This window comes from Cibotium barometz, chromosome 51, assembly GCF_041138505.1.
Source record: "Cibotium barometz isolate CiBa-2024 chromosome 51, ASM4113850v1, whole genome shotgun sequence".
NCBI lineage: Eukaryota > Viridiplantae > Streptophyta > Polypodiopsida > Cyatheales > Cibotiaceae > Cibotium > Cibotium barometz.
In genome coordinates, this window is record NC_141096.1 from 18,390,790 (window position 1) to 18,413,633 (window position 22,844).

The 22,844-nt window shown below is 38.1% G+C and overlaps 1 protein-coding gene across 1 annotated transcript; it reads left to right on the plus strand.

The window, feature by feature from the left end:
• The first annotated feature begins 20,098 nt into the window (after positions 1–20,098).
• On the plus strand, positions 20,099–22,489 carry LOC147609385 (uncharacterized). The gene is made up of 4 exons (XM_086787810.1): positions 20,099–20,591; positions 21,122–21,338; positions 21,753–21,852; positions 22,026–22,489. The coding sequence occupies exons 1-4, from the start codon at positions 20,212–20,214 to the stop codon at positions 22,295–22,297; spliced, it is 969 nt and encodes a 322-aa protein (XP_086643936.1). The 5' UTR covers positions 20,099–20,211; the 3' UTR covers positions 22,298–22,489.
• The last annotated feature ends 355 nt before the right edge of the window (positions 22,490–22,844 follow it).

The window sequence follows — 22,844 nt, forward strand, 5'->3', positions numbered from 1 at the left end:
GCCTATTTCAGGTGTGCAGGCTTCTTTCCCTCTCCGTACTTTCCGCTTCTTTTTCTACTCCACTAGTGGTTGGTGCCTCAAGAGTTATCTGTTTATTAATTTCATCTTTTCCAAATAAGCACCCCACACCTCCTTAGGGTCTTCCACCACATGACTCTCCCACTGCTCCATCTTCTCCACATCCCACTCATAAATTTGTAGATACTTCTTGTTGGCAACGAGTACTGTTAGCCGTGCCTTTGCTTTCACCAATTCTACTTTATCTTTGTCGGCCCTGTTCTGGACATCCCTTATGATCTTCAAGTGCTCCTCCCGAATTGGGGCAACCTGTGCTTCCATTCTTTCTTTCCCTTCTATAACCTTGTTCAGATCATCCTGAATTTGCAAGGCTTCCTAGTCCTTTCTAGTCATGTGTTTCTTCATCTCTTGCTTCAGCCCTTTTTTGGCCTATTGGAGATCCTTATGCTACCTTTGTTGCAGGTCATCAACTTGGCTAGCTTATGCCCTCCTTCTACGCAGCTCTTCTGGCATTGGTTCCTATTGGCTCATCACGTCTTGCAAGGCTCTTGTGCTATATCAACACGTGTTATATGTACATTATGTGTGCTATGTTATACACATTATGTGTGCGTATACTAGGAGGCTAACCCACATTAAGCTTGTGAGCATGGAAGCATGAAAAAAATCGCCCCCCCTTATAAAAATCAAAATCAAAAGCTTAATAAGCTTTTCTTTATTTTTTTTTTATTTTTTTTAAAAAAAATAAGCTTTTTATTTTTATAAAAAAAAGCTTTTTGATAATATTTCCAGGAGAGTGCAGTCAGGTTTTTGGAGAAGATGGAGTTTACAGCTTTGATGAAAGACTGGGCAACCCCGGAGATCCTTTCTCAGATTTTTCTTGAAATTTTTTGGCTTTTCATCTTCCGGAAAACCTTTGGCTTTCCGTTTTCCCGAAACCTTTTGGCTTTCCGAATTCCGGAAAAACTTTTGACCTTCCGTATTCCGGAAACCTTTGACCTTTCACATTCCGATTTTTTTTGTCTTTTCATTTTTCCAAAACTTTTGGCTTTCCGTATTCTGGGAAAAACGTTGGAATTCCGAAATTTTTTGACCATTCGTATTCTAAATGCGTTCGGGGTTGATTAAAGATTTTAAAAAATTCTTAAAAATTAGTGGAAAATTAGACAAAGGTTATTTTAAATTTCGAGAAAATGTGGGGTTGGTGTTTGGCACGTGGTGTGTCCATTCGGGCGCCCGTGACCATTGAAATTCTTTTAAAAATATATTTTTTACCTAAAAAATTAGAAAAATCCATTAAATTATAAATTTTCATTGGATTTGAGAATTGTCGGACGGAATCGAAAATTTCGTGAACGATGGGATTCTCAGGAAAAATTAGGAATATTTTGAAATTATTTTTAGAAATCCTAAAAATTAGAATTTTAAAATATCAATGGTATTTTGGCAAATTAAATTGCTAAAATTTTTCTGAAAAAATATAGGTTTGGAATGCCATAAGATAGGTTTGGTGGAATTCAAAATTATCATATTTTGAGGCCCTATAAAATTAGAAAAAATTTGGAAAAAATTATGATAATTCTTTTTCTTGATAATTTAATATTTTTGAGGGTTATTTAATGTTGAAGTACGTTTTCTCGTGCTCACATTAGATAGATGCGGGTTATTCGCATATTATTAATACGATTATACCTCGTATTAATGGATATTTATGTTTGGATTAATTCTAAACGATGTATTCATGATTTTTTACCATTTTCTAGCCATTCTTTTTGGACATGTTCCTTAATTTCTTTTGATGGCTATAATTTACGTTCAAAGTGTGTTTCACCTTTGACACTTTTCCATGATAATTTATTTTTCACTTATTTAAGTGTGGTTTGTGCTTAATTTCTTAAGCCTCTATCATGGGTTAATTTCTTAAGCCTCTATCATGGGTTAGTTGATCGGTTTGTTTTGGTGGATTTTATTGGATGTTTTCCAAGTTTTATATGGACTCATCAGGTTCTGCTGCTTAGATCACTCATGTCTAGGGTTTTCTTATTGAGTGCTACACACATGTGTTTCACTTTCTTACTTTGGAGTTTTATTTGAATAACACAACGTTCATATACTCCGGATTGATGAGTTGGCCACCAATTTTAATGCTTCTTTTGGCATGATTTATGTCCATTAGATGGTATGCATTGATTTTTATGATCAACTATGGTTTTTATGGATTTAAGGAGCTTCTATGCTTTTATCCATGGTTTTATAAGGATCTTTTGATCTTTTGGATAATTTCATGTGCCTTGAAGGTAGCATTTGCCTTCGTTTTTTGCACATAATTTTGGAGTATATTTCTTATAATCTTGTATATATTCCAACTCGGATACTTAGTTGCTTATATATCTAGGTGAGTATATTAGAAAAAATATCTTTCAATGATGGAATTTGCCTATAACAGTTTTAAATATACGGCTATTGGTTTTTAGTCCGTGCATACTTATGTATGGGTATTAACCCAGGGCACCTATTGATATCGGTCTTAAGGACATCGAGCTTGATGTATCGAGGGATTTTTTGTGTGATATATAAGAAATGCTGACCGAAGCTTGGGATTCTATCAGGAGTGCTCAAGATAGGGCACGGTTTTATGCTGATAGGGGACGCTCATCTCAGTCTTTTGAACCAGGAGCGTTGTTTTATTTTAATGTTCCTAAAGATTTTCAGACCTTGTCAATGAGAAAATGCTCGAATTTATCTCCTAGATATTGTGGTTCATTTCGAGTTATGCATCGGATTGGCACGGTTGCGTAAGAACTAAAACTACCTCCAATTGTTAGAGTTCATCCAGTCTTTCATATCAATAGATTGAAAGGGAAACTGGGAGGTGAGGATAACAGAGTTACTCCTCAAGAACTCGTTGAAGTCGAAGATTTATCCTATGTTCCACATGAACCTGATATGGTACATGAATTCAGGGAAAGGAAACTTTGTAGTTGATTTATCCTTGAGATTAAAATTAGGTGGAAAGATAGGGAAATTGAGGATTCGACTTGGGAGTCGGTTGAGATTGTTCAGCGCAGTTCTCCTTCTTTTCATTGCAAGAGTGCAATGTTTTGAGAGAGGGGAAGTATGTTATATGTACATTATGTGTGCTATGTTATATACACATTATGTGTGCATATACTAAGAGGCTAACCCACATTAGGCTCGTGAGCATGGGAGCATGGGAACAAGCTCTAGTGGAGCATGGGTTAGGACTAACCTTAAGGGTGAAGGTTAGGGTCAGGCATCCAAGGGTCACACATGAGAAATGGAAAGTCAAGAGTCACTTGAGGGCCCTCCTATATAATAGGGGCATGGGGCACACTCAAGGAAGCTTGGGGGGCTTGGAGGCTTGGAGGCTTATGCTATGGTCTCTTGTGTAGAGATCCATATCTATTCATCTACCATTTCACACTATAGCTACATGCTATTGGATTGGAGTTATACCTCTTGATGGTATGGGACATCAAGGTAGAGGTATGATGTATTTCATTTATGATTCATGTGTGCATCCCTTGGGATCGGGGGTGGTTGGGTGGTTGAGTTTATGCCTGATTTATGCATGTTTATGCATAACAATTATCTAGAGAGATCTTAGGGTTTTAACAACATGCAACATCCTTCTCCTCGATGATAGATTGTAGCTTTGTCATCTCTTTAAGCCCATCATTCATGCACTGTTTCAAGTAATATAAGAATATGACACAATGGAAAGGGATAGCAAGACCACGCACAATAGATACACAATGGAGAGAATTCAAAAATTTTGATTATACCAAAGAGGTACAAGTGATGGTGATGTCCACCTATACGCTCTCAAGTAGAGCTTAGATGGCGATCTAGATAGACTCTGGATGGAGGATGTACAAAGCGCAAAAGGGGGTGGATACTCACAAGAATTGGATGCCTTAACTCATGGCAATCATGTCCATATATAGTACTGTAGGCAGTGTGGTAGACGTGTATACACAACGAGGGCTATTACATCACCCGCGTATCAAGAACGCGGCCCACCGACCACCGCCCACCACTAATGATGGACCATGTATCTAAGGGAATATTTTAGGGAATTTTCTTCATACCAACACCTCGAGGCCCCCAGCTAACGCTCGTGCCTCCCAACCATCATCAATGGTCACAATAATGACCCCATCGGCGTCTAAGTCGGGGTTTCCACTGAAGACATATGCACCATGGCTACTCCTCATAATGGGGGCCTAACAAATGTGCATTATACATCAAAGTGAGATACATGCTGAGAGGCGGGCATTGAGTGTATACTGACACCCCCTTGACTGTCCACTTGAAATTAAACTAGGTTTTTGTCCCAACGCTAATTCGATGAAGATGCCGAGTGAGCTGGTCCTTCCCAAGAGCCTTTGCTCTATAGAGTAATACTCTAGCTCCACTATCACATCCTCAATTAGCTCTTGCACATAATGATATTGATTCTCAATGTGCTTTGTGCGAGCATAAAACACAGGGTTCTTGGGGATAGCCATGCAACTCTGATTGTTGCACTGCAAGAAGATTGTAGCCTCCCTAAGCTGCCTCCCTAAGCTGAACTCCCATGTCAACCAAGATTCTCCTTAGCCATACTACCTCACATGCAACAAAGCAGCCTGCCTTATACTCATCCTTTGTGGAAGAAAGTGTCATTGTAGGTTGCTTTTTATTGGTCCAAGAGAAAGCATCGAAACCAAGCGAAAAACAATATCCAAAAATAGATTTCCTAGAATCACAATCTCCTGCCCAATCTGAATCACAATAACCTGTCAGAGTGTCACCCATGCTGTAAGTGATGCCATACTTAGGAGTATCTTTGATGTACCTAAGTACCCTCATCCCTTCCTTCCAATGTCTCTCTCATGGCTTGTTGGAAAACCTTCTCAACACACCAACTGTGAAGTTTATATCGGGTCTAGTGTTAGTGAGAAAAATCAAACTCCCCCCACCACCAACTTCCTATACTTCTTGATGTCAACAAGTATAAAGAATCCTATGTAGAAAGCTTCATGTTCACTTCCATTGGCATAGACACAAGCTTGCAGTTTGTCATCCCAAATGCTTTGAGAATCTCCCAAGCATACTTTTCATGCGAAATGAAGATTTTACCTGACTCTTGTAGACCTCAATCCCTAAACAAAAATGCATAAGACCCAAGTCTGCTGTCATCTCAAACTCGTGGCTTGGCATATCCATTGTTTTTGGATCATCTCTTAATTTTCACCTGAAATGTTTAAGTCATCTACATACAAGACAACCAAAACAATCTTGCCATGACTTTTTAGAACATGCAAGTTAGCATAAGAAGCACTTCTTATAAACCCAATCTTTTAAAAAATTTGGTCTATCCTATGATACCATGCCCTTGGGTCCTGTTTCAGCCCGTATACAATGCCTTCTTTAGCCTGCAAACTTTGTTTTCTGAGCATTGTATGTATTTCTTCATACCCCCCTACACCATGACTCAACTGGATGCTCTTGAAACCACCGCTTGTAAAGTGTGGGTGATCATGAATGTGACAATTTGTATCTCGAGCAAATCAGCTAACCAAGGTTGGCGAGCCTTGATCCTTTCGCCACATTGGATCATAATTTTGGTGGGTGATCCATCTGCCCCAGATTTGTTTGCATCTTCCATGTCTCCCACTAAAGGGTATGGTAAAGTAGCTGGTTATGCCCCTGTTGGATAAGCCTCTATTGGAGTGGAGTGGTAGGGTTGAATGGGGTGATCTACAAGAGTGCTTGGTAGATAAGATGAGGCTTTAGTAGAGGATTCATGCTCTCATGATTTGCTCATATTCTAGAGTTGAGAGGATTCCTGCTCTCATGATTTGCTCATATTCTAGAGTTGAGAGATCGAGGATGGGGTCAGAACCCACCCATCATAAGACTTTGTTGTTGTGTGGGAGCCTCGACCTTTGGCTAGCCATCCATGGGGTTTTTCGGGGGGTCAAGAGTGTTAGTTAGAAAATGAAAGGAAGAAGAGGGGAATTCTCTCTCAATTAAATAAGAGGGGAATTGTCTCTCAGTTAATGGTGCATTAGTATCATCCCTAGTTTTGTTATCATAGATGGTAGATAATAAGAGGTTCTTAGGCTAAACATCAAGTAGGTGTTGTCCTCCTCTGCTTCTCTTTTATCCCTATCCCCATCATCAAAAGGTGGAGGTGGTTTTCTATTGGATTAGTGCTAAATCCTCTTGAGTTAGCTCCTCACTAAGAATAATGTTATATTAACAAAGAGAGGGTTAGTGAAGCAAAAAATAGGGAAAAGGTTTGACTAGGGGCCCTAGGAACCACTGGAAAGTCAGCCAATGGGGTTGTCATATCCACTAGTTTAGTAAATGGGTCATCTTCTTATGCCATCGATGGATTCTCTAAGTGGACAAAGCTGTTATTGGAGGGCAGTGACTCGTGCTTTGTGGGTAGCCAAAGCCTTGGTTACATCTATTTCCATGTGTTGTGACAAGCTTCTAGGACACCTATAGATTCTATAGCACAAGATCATTCTTGTCTTTCTAGAGCACTACCATTTTTGCCTGTAGTCCCACCTATCACTAAATGAGCACCTAGAATCTGCTCATTTAAGTGCGAGACAACCCATTGGTGGCTCTCTAACATTGTTACCCTTCCTATTTGTAAGCTCTACAAGGTGTCCTTGAGATCTTTGGCATGGATCTCATAGTTATTGCAGCTTATTTCATAAATCTCCTTAGCTTGCACCACAGGTGCCCTTCCAACGCCACCATTTATGCCTTTGAGCCTAGTCTTTGTAGCTTTTAGCTCTTTACCTTTCTTTTCTAACTGCTTCGAGCACCTCCTTCTTTTGGGACTCTAGCTATGCAAATAGCTCTTGCACTTGTGTGGTGAGGGCGTGGTTGGCTTTTGTTTTTTCTCTTTGCCTTTGCTCAGCCTCCTCAATTACTTAATCCATTTCTACCATTAGTTATACATTAAGCTTTGATGTTATGTTGGCATGGCACTTGAGCAAGCACCATGCCAACATAACATTAGTTATACATTAAGCTTTGATGTTATGTTGGCATGGCGCTTGAGCAAGTGGTTTGGTGCAAAAGCCTACATATGAAAGTTTTGCTCCATCATTTGGGCAAAGAGGATACTAGTTAGAGATGTATGCTTCCATTTCATAATCTTCCCGCTTGCCCTACTGTAGGTATTCATCCACCCTCTTATATTTTGATTTTAGGCAATGGAGGTGGCCTTTTTCAAGCTTGTGGACTACCACCCTCTTGGTTGTGGTGTCCATATCTTGTAGCTATAGGAGGAGCGCCTTGAAACTTTCTTCTTCTCTTTGTTCTTTCTCTTGCTTTTGGTGATTTGCTATAGTATCTACCTTGTCTCTAGAATTGACTTTGGTGCTTTGCTCTAGTATCTACCTTCTCTCTAGAATTGACTTGAATGCTCTCTTGGGCATGCTTCTTGGAAGATGATGGTTCTGTTGAGGCTCTTTTTTGGACTTTGGGAAATTAGATCCTCTAATTCAAACCGGTTTGTCAAATCTCAAGGAGGTACAAATGTTGGTTTGCTGGTGTAGCAGAGGCAAGGCTTTATGTAAGATTTGTGCATTACTTAGCACCTCAGTTTCTTGGTTGGCATACTAGAAAGGGTGGCTTCTTCTTGCACTTCTAGGATAGTAGGTTCTTGTGGAGTTGGAGAAGGTGGTAGAGTGCTAGAGGGACTTCCTCTATGGTGTTGGAGAACATGGTGGTGAAGTGCTAGGGACTTTGTGGTGCTTTCTTGGCATGAGTTGAAGGTGATAGGGGTGGAGAAATAGAAAGGAATCATCTAGGGGTGGTATTTACTCTTTTCTTTGTTGCCTTTTCTAGAGAGCCCAAGCCAATATTCGCCATCATATCTTTGGTTGTTGCTATGACTATTGAATTCTCTGTAAGTTCCCTTTGCATTGCTGCGTGTTTTGGCCACATCCGATTCTTTTGGTTGATCTTCTAGTAATGGGATCCCTGCAACATGGCTTCAAACCTGTATGAGGATGTATGGATTCACCACCTTGTTGCCATGACCATGGAGGCAATAATGTGCAAGCCTTCTCTAGCTTGGGACCTTTGAGAGCATCGAACTTTGCTCCATTATTGTTGACCTTGTCAGGAGGGTAGATGTTAAATAAATCTAACTTTTTGGAGAAGGGTGTGGGTCTAGTACTGAATGGCAGGTGGAGGGCATCCCCAATAAGCTTCTTTATGATTAGGATGGGCCTCTTGGTTCCATCAGTACCTATGATCATGCCTCTCTTGGAGCCCTATTGGTATGATGCTATAAATTTGGCATAGAGCTTGGTGATGCACTGCACTACACTGCATTCCGCCAGATTCGTGAGCTTGGTGATGCATTGTACTACAGTGCATTTTGCCAGATTCGTGAGCCTTCTCTTTTACCTCGGTGTCATTCACTAACCATATGCAACGGGGTTAATGATACTAAAAATAAACCTTCTTATTGTCCACCATTTCAGTGTGGTTGATGATGGTGTCCTGACACTGGTACATGATGATGGTGTCTTGGCATTGGTCCATAAGTTGTCCTAATAGCTTGCCTTTTGGTGGACCGGCTTTGCCTTTCCCTTCAACCGCTTCTTAGGGGTTCTGCCATCTTCTCTCAAGGAAAGTGATGACCCCGAGTCTTTGTATGGTGGGTTAGAGGGGCCACCCTTTCCTACCATGATACTAAAACAGAGAATAGTTTATCAGTCCACTGACTAGTAGGAGCATCATGGTCCCTTGTTAGAGTTTAAATGTTAGAATGTTATATTAGCACAAAATTATAAGGATAATTGGAAATGATTTGCTTGCTGGATTCACAGTCACATGGTCAAGATTCAGACGACTACAAAATCACGACGTGAAAGCTGTCATGTTTTAATTCTCTTTTAGTAGCAAATCATTGGAGAAGGATCAAGGTTTAATAATTTGAGTTGTGCATGAAGAGTGAATTTTCATGATTGTGTAGTCATAGTTGATGTCATGATTGTGCAGAGATGACATGGCAGGTCATTAAGCAGCTTTCGTGAGATGACTAGTGACATGGCATTTATGTGCTGTGATTAATAATCATATGCGTGATTATTGATGTTATTGATGAGCTGTCACCGTAATTGGTGATGTAGCAATTACGGGGTGTGATTGGTGATGTGGCAATTATGAGCCGTGATTGGTAATGTAACACATTGGTTAGTGATGTGGAAGTCATGTGCTGCGATTTAAGAGGTGTGATGGCGACATGGCACTATGATTAGTGGCACAACAATCACGTGCCATGATTTAAGAGGCATGATTGGCGATGTGGCATCGTGATTAGTGACATGGAAATCACGTGCCGTGATTCCATAGAATGTAGAATCACAGTTGCACATTGATTTCATTGATCATTAAGGGGTGCCATTGGTAACTTGAATGTCACTATTGAGGAGTTAATTGTTGTTTGTGACATGATTATGTAGTAACACAGGGCTAGAGGTCGTGATTGTGCAGTCTACACAATTATGGTTGGGTGAACCCATACTGTTTGAGATTTTGAAGGAAGAGGAGAGTGCAAATAGATGTGTAAATGAGTGGTGTTCATCCAAGGAAGGGGAAAAGTTAAAAAAAGATGAAAAGGGAAGATTCCTTGAGGTATACCTACTACCCGCTTTAGCCTATTTGATGTCTTAGCAGTTTGAAGTATATAATTAAGAGAAATAAAAAAGGAGATTGGAAACATGACATCCTACCTAGTGATGGTTGTGTTTGTGGACTCAAATTGTGAGAGCAACAACAGGCACAGACAAACTAAATGGCGATTGACCTAAAAGCTTGAAAATGGAGAAAATAGTGACAAAAATAGAAGGGGCACTCACCTATTTATAGGTATAGGTGATTAGGTGGCTAAAGATTTAACTCAAGAGACACGTGGCATCATGTTACTAGCATGGGAATGCATGTAGTGATCACGTTAATCGTTGGCATGATCACGTGGCCATGATCATGCCCATGAATTGTGGTGTATTCACATCATACGAGAAGATTTAAAATCATATATTCCAAACATATCATGACGACTCAGTTCAGATCAATTTTGGCTGATTCTTTGTGGCATGATTCTGTAAGTGTTAGAATCTTTCACATGATTTGCCCCACGGTACATTAGAATTCCTATGGTGTTTTAACTAAAAAGAATTTAAATAAACGTTTTTTTCCCAAAATTATGAACCTCTTAAAAGTAATTAGACTATAAACCTCCTAAAGTCATTAGTTTCTCTATCTAAGGGTCTCTCACTAATCATCAGTACACCCATATTCTCATCGAGATAATGATAGCTTGAGTCTTGTATAATTTTTGAATTAATACGATTCAGAATGATTGGGATTAATAGCCTTTTAAGTCTCTTATGGAAAACAATCCCTTTGATATTTATTTGTGCCTTGATGAACACAAGGTCCAAACGAACTTCAATTTCACTCTATTGCATCATTTATCTCATGAAGGATGATAGAGAAGAAAATATTACATTTGAAGACTATAAGGAAAGATTATATATTTTTAACTAATGAGAGGATAGTCCAATTGAGGTTATATTTTTAACTAATGAGAGGATAGTCCAATTGAGGATAGTCCAATTGAGGTTATATTTTATCCTTATAACTAAGGCTATAATAGACTTATATTGGCTCTTATGGTGTTTGTAACATTACCCGGCTTAACTCTTCTCCCTAATTCTTAGAGAATTCCTCGTGAATTTCAGTGGCTTTGACAAGCCATTGAGCATTCGTGGGTCCTCGTCCAAGAATCTCACTTCGAGTATCTTGATAATTTTTCCTCTTCAACCGTTTTTGGAATTTCAACCTTGGTAGCTGAAATCAAGGCTTCTTTTTAGTTATCAGATTCAGACTCTTGCTCTTTTGCAGATCTTTCCCTTGACTAGTCCACCACACTAATGGTGTTATCATGTATACTATGGTGAATGAACATCTCATCCTTCTAATCTGGCTCTACACACTTCATTCTAGATTTCCCATGGCATCTATCATGGCTAAAACAAGATGTTATCTTCCTATAATGCTTCTAGTTGTTCATGGGTTATACATAGTTCCACTGAGGTGGTTCTGTCTGTTGTTTCTGAATCATTTTAAAGCAATCCCATGTCCATGGGATGCATCTTCCAAGTATGCATGTCTACTTTTAGGATTTGTGAATCCTTCCATAGGTAAATGTGATCCAATCATGTACGCCCGATAATGTACCAGCATTTAGCACTCCTCATAAAAGGTTTTCCAAGAATCACATCGTACAAATCTATGTGTCTAGTAAAATTCATGACCGCAAATGTAGAAGGCCTGACACGCATGGGAGATGGAACTACTATGGGTGACATATTTCGTGCCATCATGTTGTGGTAGCTCAAGCATGTTATCATCAACGTCAATATCTAGTTTGCAATAATCATCAAGCAATGTGCTTGGCCAACAATAAGTAATCATGCATCTTCGTATCTCTTACTCCCCTACGGAAGCATGGCAGCAATTGCTCATCTGTCAACCTCTCCCTAGGCTTACACCTTGAGTTCAAGTTTTTTAGGCATGAGATGTAATCGCTCATAGACTCGTGCTCCTCTTGCTTGACGTTGTATAATTAAGTATAATTGAGCCACACGGCTCCACTTATCTCCACTTTGTACAAAACAAGTACCAACACACTCTTAAGCTATACAAAATTAATCCTCTAATTTGGCTTAAGCGATTGATACCATTGGTGCGCTTTCTCTTCTAGTGTAAGGGAGAACACAAATATTTTCATTTGGTCATTGATTGGACCACAAGTTTCACACACTAATTCAAATATCGCTTCTCTAGAATTGACTCTAAAGGTGGCATACCCTCCTCCATTTCTTGTTCAATCTCCTTAACACTACCTCATGTGACCAGATCGTCTTCATGCCTCAATTCATTGAGGCTAGAAGAACCTTCTTTGTGCATTGCCGTATTGATAGCATGTCTCTTGGCCATGTCTCTCGGCCAAATCCTTGTTGTGGAGATCTAAGTTGATCGTCTCTTGTTCAAGCCTTCTAAGTTGGGCTCATGCTTCTCTCATTCTTTCCTCAATCTCTAGCTCTCTCAAAGTGGGGAAGTATATACTGCCCCCGTTCTTTTTGGGCACTTATAGGATCCCTTTGTATTCTCAAAGTATGTTGTATTGAGGGTTGAGGATCAATACCCCTGGCAATAGTTCCTTCCTCAGTTGTTGCCCTATACTTCTAGGTCTTTCAATGCTCATTTCTCTATCTAAGCTCGATGGTTGTCCCTTGGTAGCTTATAGAGCTTCCCTTTCAAGCTCATGACCATATCCTAGGATTCCTCGAGCTAAGCCCATGAACCTTCCAGACAATGTTGAAGAAAAAGTGCCCTACTCCCTTGTCGATTGCTCATTAAGAGGATTCTTCATGGATTTTCACTACTTGATGATTCAAAAGAATTCAGCCTCCTATGCAAAGCAAACACACTCCTTTGTGTGCTGGTCATGTGAGCTGACCCCCTAAGCTTCTTTACTAGGAGCATCTTGGTTAGGGTTAGATGCACTATTATCAAATCACGAACAAGCCTTCTCAACCTTAAGTGCACAAAATGGTTTTAACTGGCCAAAATATGGATTTGCGCATACTTGGAATTATCAGGTATGCAATTGACAGATTTTTACAGAATCATGGTCGTGATCAAAAATCACAAACACGATCATGATAGAAATCATCAAAATTGTTGTTTATTCTCAGCTATTCATAGCTTCCCTTTAGTGTTAGGAAGTCCCCAAAAACATCCCTGAGAATTTTCTTGTTGATTCTCAAGATATTAGTGGATGTGATCTTGCAAGGTTGAGAGTCACGATCGTGATTCTCTATCAGTGATGATATTTACCCAAACATATCAAATAAATGTTCAAATGAGTTCCCTAATTTACAATCCTTTTTCTTTTAGTGCACATTACATGTATGAAAGATCAATAGCTACCATAATCTCCTACATGCAACCAAGAAGCTATGTACAAGATTTTAAAGCTTAGAGTACTTCTTATTAACTCTAAACAAAGAAGGGCTAATGAGAACCCTATGCCTTTTTGGCCCATGTATGTTTGCTTTTATTTAGCCTTTCAAATCATTTGATTATCTTACTTTATTTTATAAGAAAAAGAGAAAGTATACTTATTTTAAACACATATTATAAAGCTTAGAACACTTCTTATTGCAACTCTACACAAAGAAAGGCTCATGAAAACCCTAGGACATTGCTACTTTTTGACCCACGAGTCCATTTTATTAAATCCCCTTAAATGGATGTCTTGATGACTCTTCTTGCTTGCTTGTATGCTTTTGAATCTCTACGCAAAGAAAGGCTCATGAAAACCCTAGGAAATTGCTACTTTTTGACCCACGAGTCCATTTTATTAAAAGCCCCTTAAATGGATGTCTTGATGACTCTTCTTGCTTGCTTGTATGCTTTTGAATCTTACTTACTTGATGGATGCCTGCTAGATAAGCAATACACAATCATTCATGTACAATAGTTTACTTGTGAGCTCTCCTTATTATTTTCTTGTATGCTTTTGAATCTTACTTACTTAATAAATGCATGCTAGATAGATTTGTTTGTAGGTTTTCTTCTTGCAACAATAGCTTCTTCTTCTTCTCCCACCTTTGTGAGAGAGTTATTTAATATTTATTTTTAGAAATTTTAAATTATAGTATAAATATAGATTTTATTAGCTACACTTAACTTTTGTAAACTGGCACTGAAACATATAAAGCAACCTTAATGTCGAATAGGGAAAGTCTATAGACTTAGTGTATATAGTCGCTTAAAACTAGTAATAGAGAGGTTGGACCATTTTTTAGTTTTGCCAACCTAGTGTGAAAAGTTTTGCTAGCCTAGTGTGAAAAGCTACTTATATATAAGTCATTTTTTTATAATAAGAAATACATAATCATTCCTTTGCAATAGTTTACTTGTGATCTCTCCTTCTTCTGTCTTCTTGCTTGCTTGTATGCTTTTGAATCATTCCTTTGTAATAGTTCAATTGTGAGTTCTCTTTCTTCCCTCTTCTTGCTTGTTTGTATGTTTTTGAATCTTACTTAATGGATGCATGCTGGATAAGCAATACACAACCATTTCTTTGCAATAGTTTACTTGATACACAACTGCTCCTTTGCAATAGTTCACTTGTGAGCTCTCTTTCTTCCCTCTTCTTTCTTGCTTGTATGCTTTTGAATCATACTTACTGAATGGATACATGCTAGATAAGAAATACATAACCATTCCTTTGTAATAGTTTACTTGTAAGCTCTCGTTCTTTCCTCTTCTTGTTTTCTTGTATGCTTTTGAATCTTACTTGATGGTAGATGTATGCTAGATATGTTTGATAAATTATTGCAATAGTTTCTATACTAGATATGTTTGATTATAGGTTTTCTTCTTGCAGTAGCTTCTTCTTCTTCCCCCACCTTTGTGAGAGAGTTATTTAATATTTATTTTTAGAAATTTTAAAAGTATAGTATAAATATTATAGCTTTTACTATCTATTTAATTACTGAAATAAGTATTTTAGGTTACTTATTACTATTTTAGCCTATAGACTCCTAACCTATACATTAGTACACAAAAATAAGAATTTCAGTTTTACTACTAATACACAAATATAACCTTTTGCCTCCTAACCACTTTTCCACATTATAAACTAGGCTTTTAGGTTCACATTTTTATTCTTCATAAAGGATAACCTATAGCCTACCCTATTATATAGCCTACCCCATCCCTCTAACACAATACTACTTTCCTAACCTAAGGTTCCTAACCTTGGTCCTTCTAAGGAATGTACACTAAAAGAAAAAGTTTTGAAATCTATGCCAATTGTTTAAGTCATTAAAACCTTTTCAAAAACTGGTGTCTTTTTCATCATTTCTAGTTAGACCTAGAACTTGAGTTCCAATCATACATATCCAAGTTAAAATTGTACTCTAGACCATCATCTATATCTATACTATTGTACTAAGGAAACAAAGAGAAGGCTACATGGCAATTCGACCTAGAACTTGAGTTCCAATCATACATGTCCAAGTTTAAATTGTGCTCTACATCACCATTTATATTTACAGCATTTACAAAGGAAATAAAGAGAAGCTACATGAAAATTCATCATTTATATTCGTCTCCTTATGATTAGATATAGGGAGGCATGCTATCATGTGTAGTGGTTGGATAGGAGACAATGGCATGATCATAGTAATCTTGAGTGTGAGTTGGATATAACAATGTTGTTCACTTTTGTTTTATCTTTCAAATCTTTTGATTGTCATGCTTTAGTTTTTGAGAAAAAGAGAAAGTATAATTCTTTTGATGAGAACAAAGCAAAGTTAAAGATACTCTAGGATTTGGCCCATTTACTCTTTACATGATTATATCTCCTTTAGCTATTTTGAGATCATGTACTTGGATATCTTTGATGTCAACTATTTCTTTGAGAAAGATGTGGGGTGTCTATTCTAAACTTATTACCTTGTCTTTGGGGAAAGATGTGGGGAAGGGGTGTCTATTCTAATCTCTTTTGGGAGTGTATAATGAAATTATTTTAAAGCAAATTTCATTTTCAACATTGGTCATGAAACTTTGCTCAAAATAAAATTATATCATAATATATACAATCATGGTTGGCAATGCACCATGCCATCTAGGGTTTTTGGTCTCCCACTTGAGGAACAAAATTTTGGTGGATGTATAAATTTTCGTTGATGCATTATTATTCAGAATTCATACTAGCTTGTGTATCCAACACCAAAATGAAATTTGGGTGAGCATGCTTATGAAGATTTTGGATTTATGCACACCAAGATAAAACTTGGTGAGCATGCTTATGAAGACTTTTGGTTTATGAGCACACCATCAATCATTCTATTTATGTAGATTAGTTGAACCAATGAACCTACAAGTTGCCTACAAATATTCTCATCCATTTAGTACTTCTTAGCATGATATGAACAAGAATATTTTCTACTTTGCATGTGGTGTGAGAGGGGAGTCTACCTTACTTAAAGTTACACACACCAGCAGGTGTCCCGCCACATTGAGTTTTACATGAAAGAAAGCTTACAAGTTCTTTAAAAAATACCCTTACATGCTTAAGGCTCTCTAAACCATTATAATGGGCTAATAATCGAGAATTATTGGTCTTTTAGTTACAATTAAAGATTCTAGCTTGCATGTGTTATCATTTTAAAACATAAATGAAGTTGCATCTTTTATGCTTCCATATAGTGAGAAATGGTAAAAGTTTTCACTTTTGTATCTTTCATGGGCACTTGATAAGAATAACATACCCCTCCATACCCCCAAAAAGTTTATTTACCATCATGCTCTATATGGTGTCACAGATCCTACATACTTATTACAATTTATGATATAAATTCTTATTTACAAGTTTGAAAAGATATTCAATATGTTTAAACCTTTATAAGAAGTGTCCAGTCTTTTAGAAAGAGACACAATATGGAAATTTCATGACTAAATTCTTATTTACAAATATTCAATATGTTTAAACCTTTATAATAATAAGTGTCTAGTCTTTTAGAAAGAGAGAAGTGGAAATTTCATGACTAAATTGGATTGGTTCTCAAATCCTAATAGCAACACTGTAGGGCTTTAGTGTATTTATTAAACATGGTAGGCCAATATAGAAACCATTTATACTTAGTTGACTTGTTCTCGCAAAAGAAATTAAAAAACTTATTATTTAACTTTGGACAAAAGTAAAACTTGACAAAAAGTGATAAATAGTTTGAAAGGGAGCATAGTTTAGATCACCTCACCATATATCGTCATGTTGCCCTTTATGAATATATGCATAATTATATTTTGCATTATACTACACAAACACTCATGGATACTCTTAAGATTATAGGCAAAGCTAAAAGGAGAGGGGAAAATGGACAAGACCTTTTGTTGAAATATACAAGTGAATAGGGTGTGTGCGGAAACAAGCCCTTAGCAAGAGGCTGTAAAAGAGAATTTGTAAATGTGAGAGAAGTTGTGAAAAGGTGAGAAGTATCTACTGGGAGAGAATAAAGGGTAGCATGAGGAGATTTAGGAGGTGTGGAGATATTCTGGGAAGAGGTGGAGAGAATCAAGCAAAAGAGGTGGAGTGAATCAAGGAGAAATCAGTGGGATTAGATGCTTGGATGTAAACTCTATAAATTGAGGCATTGGCCTAATGAGAATTTGCTGATTTTTGATTATCCATGTCTACATTAAGTATCAGTTAATTGCTCACTAATCACATCTTAATTATCATCTAATCTCTTTTCTAATGATGTTGATTCTAGCATTTGATCCACCTTTTACCAAGTGAGTATACCCTCCTTTTGTTGGCATAAAAAAGGAAACACTATGAATACCCTTCAGATTATAGGAAAAGTTAAAAAAGGAGAGGGAAAAAAAGGATAAGACCTTTTACCAAGTGAGTATACCCTCCTTTTGATGGCGTAAAAGAGGACAATAGTGTGTGATAAGACACTTATGAATACTCTTAAGATTATAGGAAAAGCTAAAAAAAGGACAAAACCTTTCACCAAAAAGTGAGTATACCCTTCTTTTTATGGCATACAAAAAGAACAATAGTGCATGATAAAATATTTAGAGGTTGGATTAGTGGGTAATTCATGCTGTGATAGTAATTTTCTTTCTTTGTTCTAGTTTTCTTTTTGATGAAATCATCTACAAGATAATATCTCTACAATGAAAACTTAAACAACTGAAAGGGTGGCTTATCAGTGCCACATGAGGAAGCTATTTAGCACAATGAATAGCATAATCAAGAATTTAAAAGCCTCAAATCAAGGCTCAGTTTAAGGTCTAGGAAATGCTTGATTCAACGGTGGAATAAGGTATGATAAAAAACGTCACAATCAAGGTATGATAAAAAACGTCACAATCAATAAACATTAAAAGGATGCTTAAACCCACTCTAGGCCTTGTTTTTATTTCCTTCTCTCTCCCTCCCTCTCACTCTCTCTCCTTGTTTTCTCTTCTCCCTCCTTTTTTCTCTCTACCTCCCATCACTCAAGACCTACTCCGGTTTCGTCATGAGAAGAAGACCAAATTGTTTGAAGTCTCCACCATTACTATTGGAGTTAGAAATGGAGACATGGATCTTTCTTTTTGGGAACTTCTTGAAGAGCTTGTATGCATAGAATGCATCAAAGGTCTTTTTGCTTGGAAAAAGGTGGAACATTACGTCACCTTCATTTTCAAATGGTCATTACATTAATGGTGTTGCCCTTAATTACCATGGGTAAGGCATGGGTATATGTAAGATTTCATTTTCAAATGGTAGTTAAATTAATGGGTTGCCCTTAATTGCTATTGGTAAGACATAGGACATATATAAGCCTTCATTTTCTTTAGAGAAATTTGGAACGTTACATCACACCTCCATTTTCAAATGGTAGTTAGATTAATGGCATCACCCTTAATTGCTATGGGTAATAAGCTTGCCAAACAATATACGACATGGGACATTTACAAGCCTATAGAGGGGTGAGTAATGTGTAGAGAGGCCTCAAAATAGATCTGCATGCATAGCTTTGAGGATATGCTCGATATTGTATAGAGGACACTATATGAAGGACCTAGACAAACCACATTGTAGGTTCTTCTACCATAATGTTTCTAAAGAAATCACAAGGGGCCATTAGCTTCATGCACTATGTACAAACCCAAGCCGATCTAAAAAATAAACCCTACTTATAACCCGTCAATCTGTTTAAATGCGCCTATGTATATATGGATAATTATAACCATATATATGGATGATTATGTCCAAAAAACAGAATGGGTACTACTTTGGGTTCAACACTACTAATCCATACAAGGAACGTGCCTACGTATATGTGGATAATTATATCCATATGTATGGATGATTATGTCCAAAAACAGAATGGGTACTACTTTGGGTTTAACACTATTAATCCATACAAGGAAGTGGCAACCTTTTGGATCATTTCCAGGACTGAGAATGACATGGATAGAAGAAGGGCTTTTGTGGTCTGGAAATTCATGAAAGTTTTGCATAATAGTGAGTCTCTAGACATTGATCTCAAATCTTCTTGGTCGTTTGGGAAGCCATAGTAATCCAATCAATATTGATGATGATGAAGAGCTTCCTCATAGTACAAAGATTACTTTGGCAAATATGTTTCCATTTGGGGGAGGACAACTGATTTCAAAAGAGCCATTCTAGAGGGTGATGATTTTGTCACTACCTCCTCAGGTGCTCAAAGATGCTCCGAGAGTTTCTCTTGTCTCATCAGTTTATACATTGTGTGCTTTCACTCTATGAAGAGCGTGGTTTGATGGTGTGTTTTGTAATGAATAAAACCATATTATGAAGAGTGTGGCCTTTGGCTTTTGTGTTTTAGGTCATCTAGCTACTGTCATAAACATTGACATACTGACTTTCTATAAAGGTCTTTGCCTTGATAAAAGGCATCAATAATGTGTTGTTTCTAATGGATTTGTCGTTGATATTTTTGGTGATGTAATCACTGGTTGTATCCAATCCGGTCTCCAATTTGGTCTCATCTGCGAGCTCCTCCACATATTGCCCCATCCAGCTCCACTCTTCTGGCATAGAGAAGGTTGAGTTGACCAACTATAGTTGCAATTTTTTTGGCAAAATGTTTTTGTAGGTTTTTTTGGGCATTTTTTTGGCAAAATGCTTTTGGAGTTTTTTTTTTTTGGTTTCCCTTGGAAATTTTGTTGTTGTTAAGGTTGTAATATATAGTCTAAGGTCAAGGCATTAATTATTAAGGTTTTTTTGGGCAAAATGCTTTTGTAGTGTTTTTTTTGGTTTCCCTTGGAAATTTTGTTGTGTTAAGGTTGTAAAATATTAGGATAGTCTAAGGTCAAGGCACTAATTATTAATGCCAGTGGAGGGGGAAAAGTTGCCATGTAATATGCTTAAAAATAGAAGGCGGGAGTAAAGGGCATTATTTATTTCCATCGCGCAGAAAAAGAGAGGAAGAAACCCTAATTTTTGTTCTTCTCGATCTCTGAGTACCTTAACCCTCTTAAACCTGCCTACTTGTTTTCTTCACTCTTTGCAGGGCAGCCATGGGTGGAGGGGTTATATTCCGGGGCATGGCGCGCCTCGTTGGGGCGGCGGTTGCCGGCGTCGCGGCAGCGCCCACTTCAGCGGCTTTCTGCCATGTCCAGGCCCCTGCATCTGCCTCCTTGAGGCCGCAGGAGAACCTCTCCTCTGTGCTGAATCTCTCCCAGAAAGAGGTTTGCGGCGCAAGCCCTAACCCTAAGGAGGTCCAGCCCTTGGTGGATGTGCGATTTGTTGATCAAGAGGAGTGGGAGTGCCCTCCAGCCACTTCGGCTGAGAAGGAGGAAGGAGGAGGAGCAGCTCTGCGCCGGCTTGTATTCGCCCCGCCGCCCACAGAAGAAGAGGTGGAAGAGGCTACTAAAGAACTTCACGCTGCTCTTCACCTGTAAGTTTCTTTCTATCTTCCTGTAGACAGATCAATTCTCCTGCTGGTTTTGAAAAGCAGAAAAACAACTTTTTCTCTTTCTTTGATGTAAATTTCTCATGAAAAAGAGATCTCTCCTCAGTTGCAATATCCAATGTTCCAAGGTCATATTTTTCAAATTTTGTGAGAAAATTCTGGTACCTTGTTTGGAAATTCCAAGAAAATAATGGATATCTGGACAAACGCCAGTATTTTTGTTCCCTGTAGAGAATGTTTTGTGATAATATTAAAAAAAAACACTTCACGGGAAAATAAGAATTGGAGAAAAAAACTCTTTCAAATTTTCTTACAGCATAATATAGAATCACAACAGTTAATTATAGTGCACCGCTATGACCAGTTTGGTTTGATAATCAATGGCATAGTTTGTAAAATCACAACAGTTAATTGTAGGTCACCGCAGTGACCAGTTTGGTTTGATAATGCGTGCCAAATCACTTGTTTTATGTGGAGCTCAGTCTTACATGATATGCCTTTCTGATCTTGTGCAGCTCAATACCGGCTTCTGGTTTAGTGCTAGAAGGGAACTCACTTGAACCTGTGCCAGGAATCACAGCTCGTGAAGATAGTATGGATTTGATGCCGACAACTTTAGACAAAGAAGTAACGGCCACCTCACCGCCTTCTTCCCGCTCGCCCAATCACCTGGCAGGAAGCAGCCCCGTTATGCAAGCATTTCAGCTCTTGCAGACAAACAGACAAGTTCAGGTATGGCTTGAACCATGTCTTTAGCAGGAATGCGGGTGGTTTACTGTTTGTAGTAGTTGAATGCTTTCGTTTTCTCACATCATCTAGCTTGCTGAAAAAAGGGGTTCCCTTTCATATTGGTATTGAGATCTAAGAGGGCCATGGGGCATGGTGTCAAGCCAACCATTTCAGTATGTGTTCATGAGTTTTGCATTGAATCCCTAATGTCCATGGAGTGTCAGTTCCCCAAAGCGTCAGCCTCTTCCCTATAACTCCCCCATAGACTTCTTTTCTGACCGAGCTTGCCATGCCAGTGCCACTCACTCCCCCTCTTGAGCAAGCTTTTGAGTTGTTTGATATGTTTAGATTGGTTTTCTAACAGGCCTAAAGATTGTTTTTAGGTTGTTTTCTCAAAATTTTTGGTAAATCTTGTAGGATGCTGTCAAGTCATTGGCTCGTGATCCAGCCATCTGGAAGGCAGTGCTAAGCAATGAGAAAGTCCAAGAGCTCACCCAATCTTTACACAACATAGATGGTACTTTTGCGTGCTTAATTGTTCTATCGGTGCTCATATGCTTTTATATTCTGTATTCCCCTTGTTTGTTGTATTCTTGGAATAATCTTTTTTTCCCCCTTTATGTTTATGTTTTTGTTCAGAAATTTCTTCATTGAAAATTAAGTCTGAAAAAAGTATTTTTTGCTATGCAGAGTCTTGCAGCGACGACGAGAAGGTCCATCCTGAAAGTGAAGATTATTATTTTATCAAGTTGATGTCCAAGGTCTGCAACTTTGTGACGGGAAAGGTGTTGCAGTGTTTTCACAAAATAGTTGTGATATTGAACTCTATGTTTGGATCTGTCGAAAATGCGTTTTTCTCTAAAGACAGCACCAGCACCACAGACAAGACAGTAGCATCATGCATGATGCTTGCTGTTCTTGTGCTGATAGTAGTGGTCATGAAGCGTATGGCACTCAAGTAAAGCATACAGGGTTCCAGAAGTATTGCCCAAGCCACAGGAACATTTAGTAAAGCGTCAGGGAAAAAGTACTGCCCAGGCTATAAGTTTTGGTAAATATTCTGTACAGCTGAGTAGTTCACCTGCTGTGTAAATAGAAACCAAAGTTTGTCATAAACACTCCACTTTTTGCAATTGATTACCGTGAGTTTGTCCTGCATTGTTCTGAAATTATAACTCTCCGCCAAACCTGAGGCCCTGTTGCCCAGTTGGTAAGGTTTTTAAACTTCTAAAGTTTGAATCTTTCTTTTGTAACAATGGCCATGCTTCTGCAAAAAAAAATCTAGGAACAGAGGTGTCTCCTCTCTTGTATATGTTTGATATACACTCATGGAGGATGGTACTAAGATGATTTTTTTGATAGACAAGGTCTTTGGTATTTCAAGAAACTCACCAATTGGTATTTAAACACTCCATTCACTCTGCTTTCAATTAACGATTTTTTGATTGCCTTGTTTTGCCAGTAATTAAAGAAGTTCTGAGTTTGTGTTTTTAAGAGGTCTCTGAATTT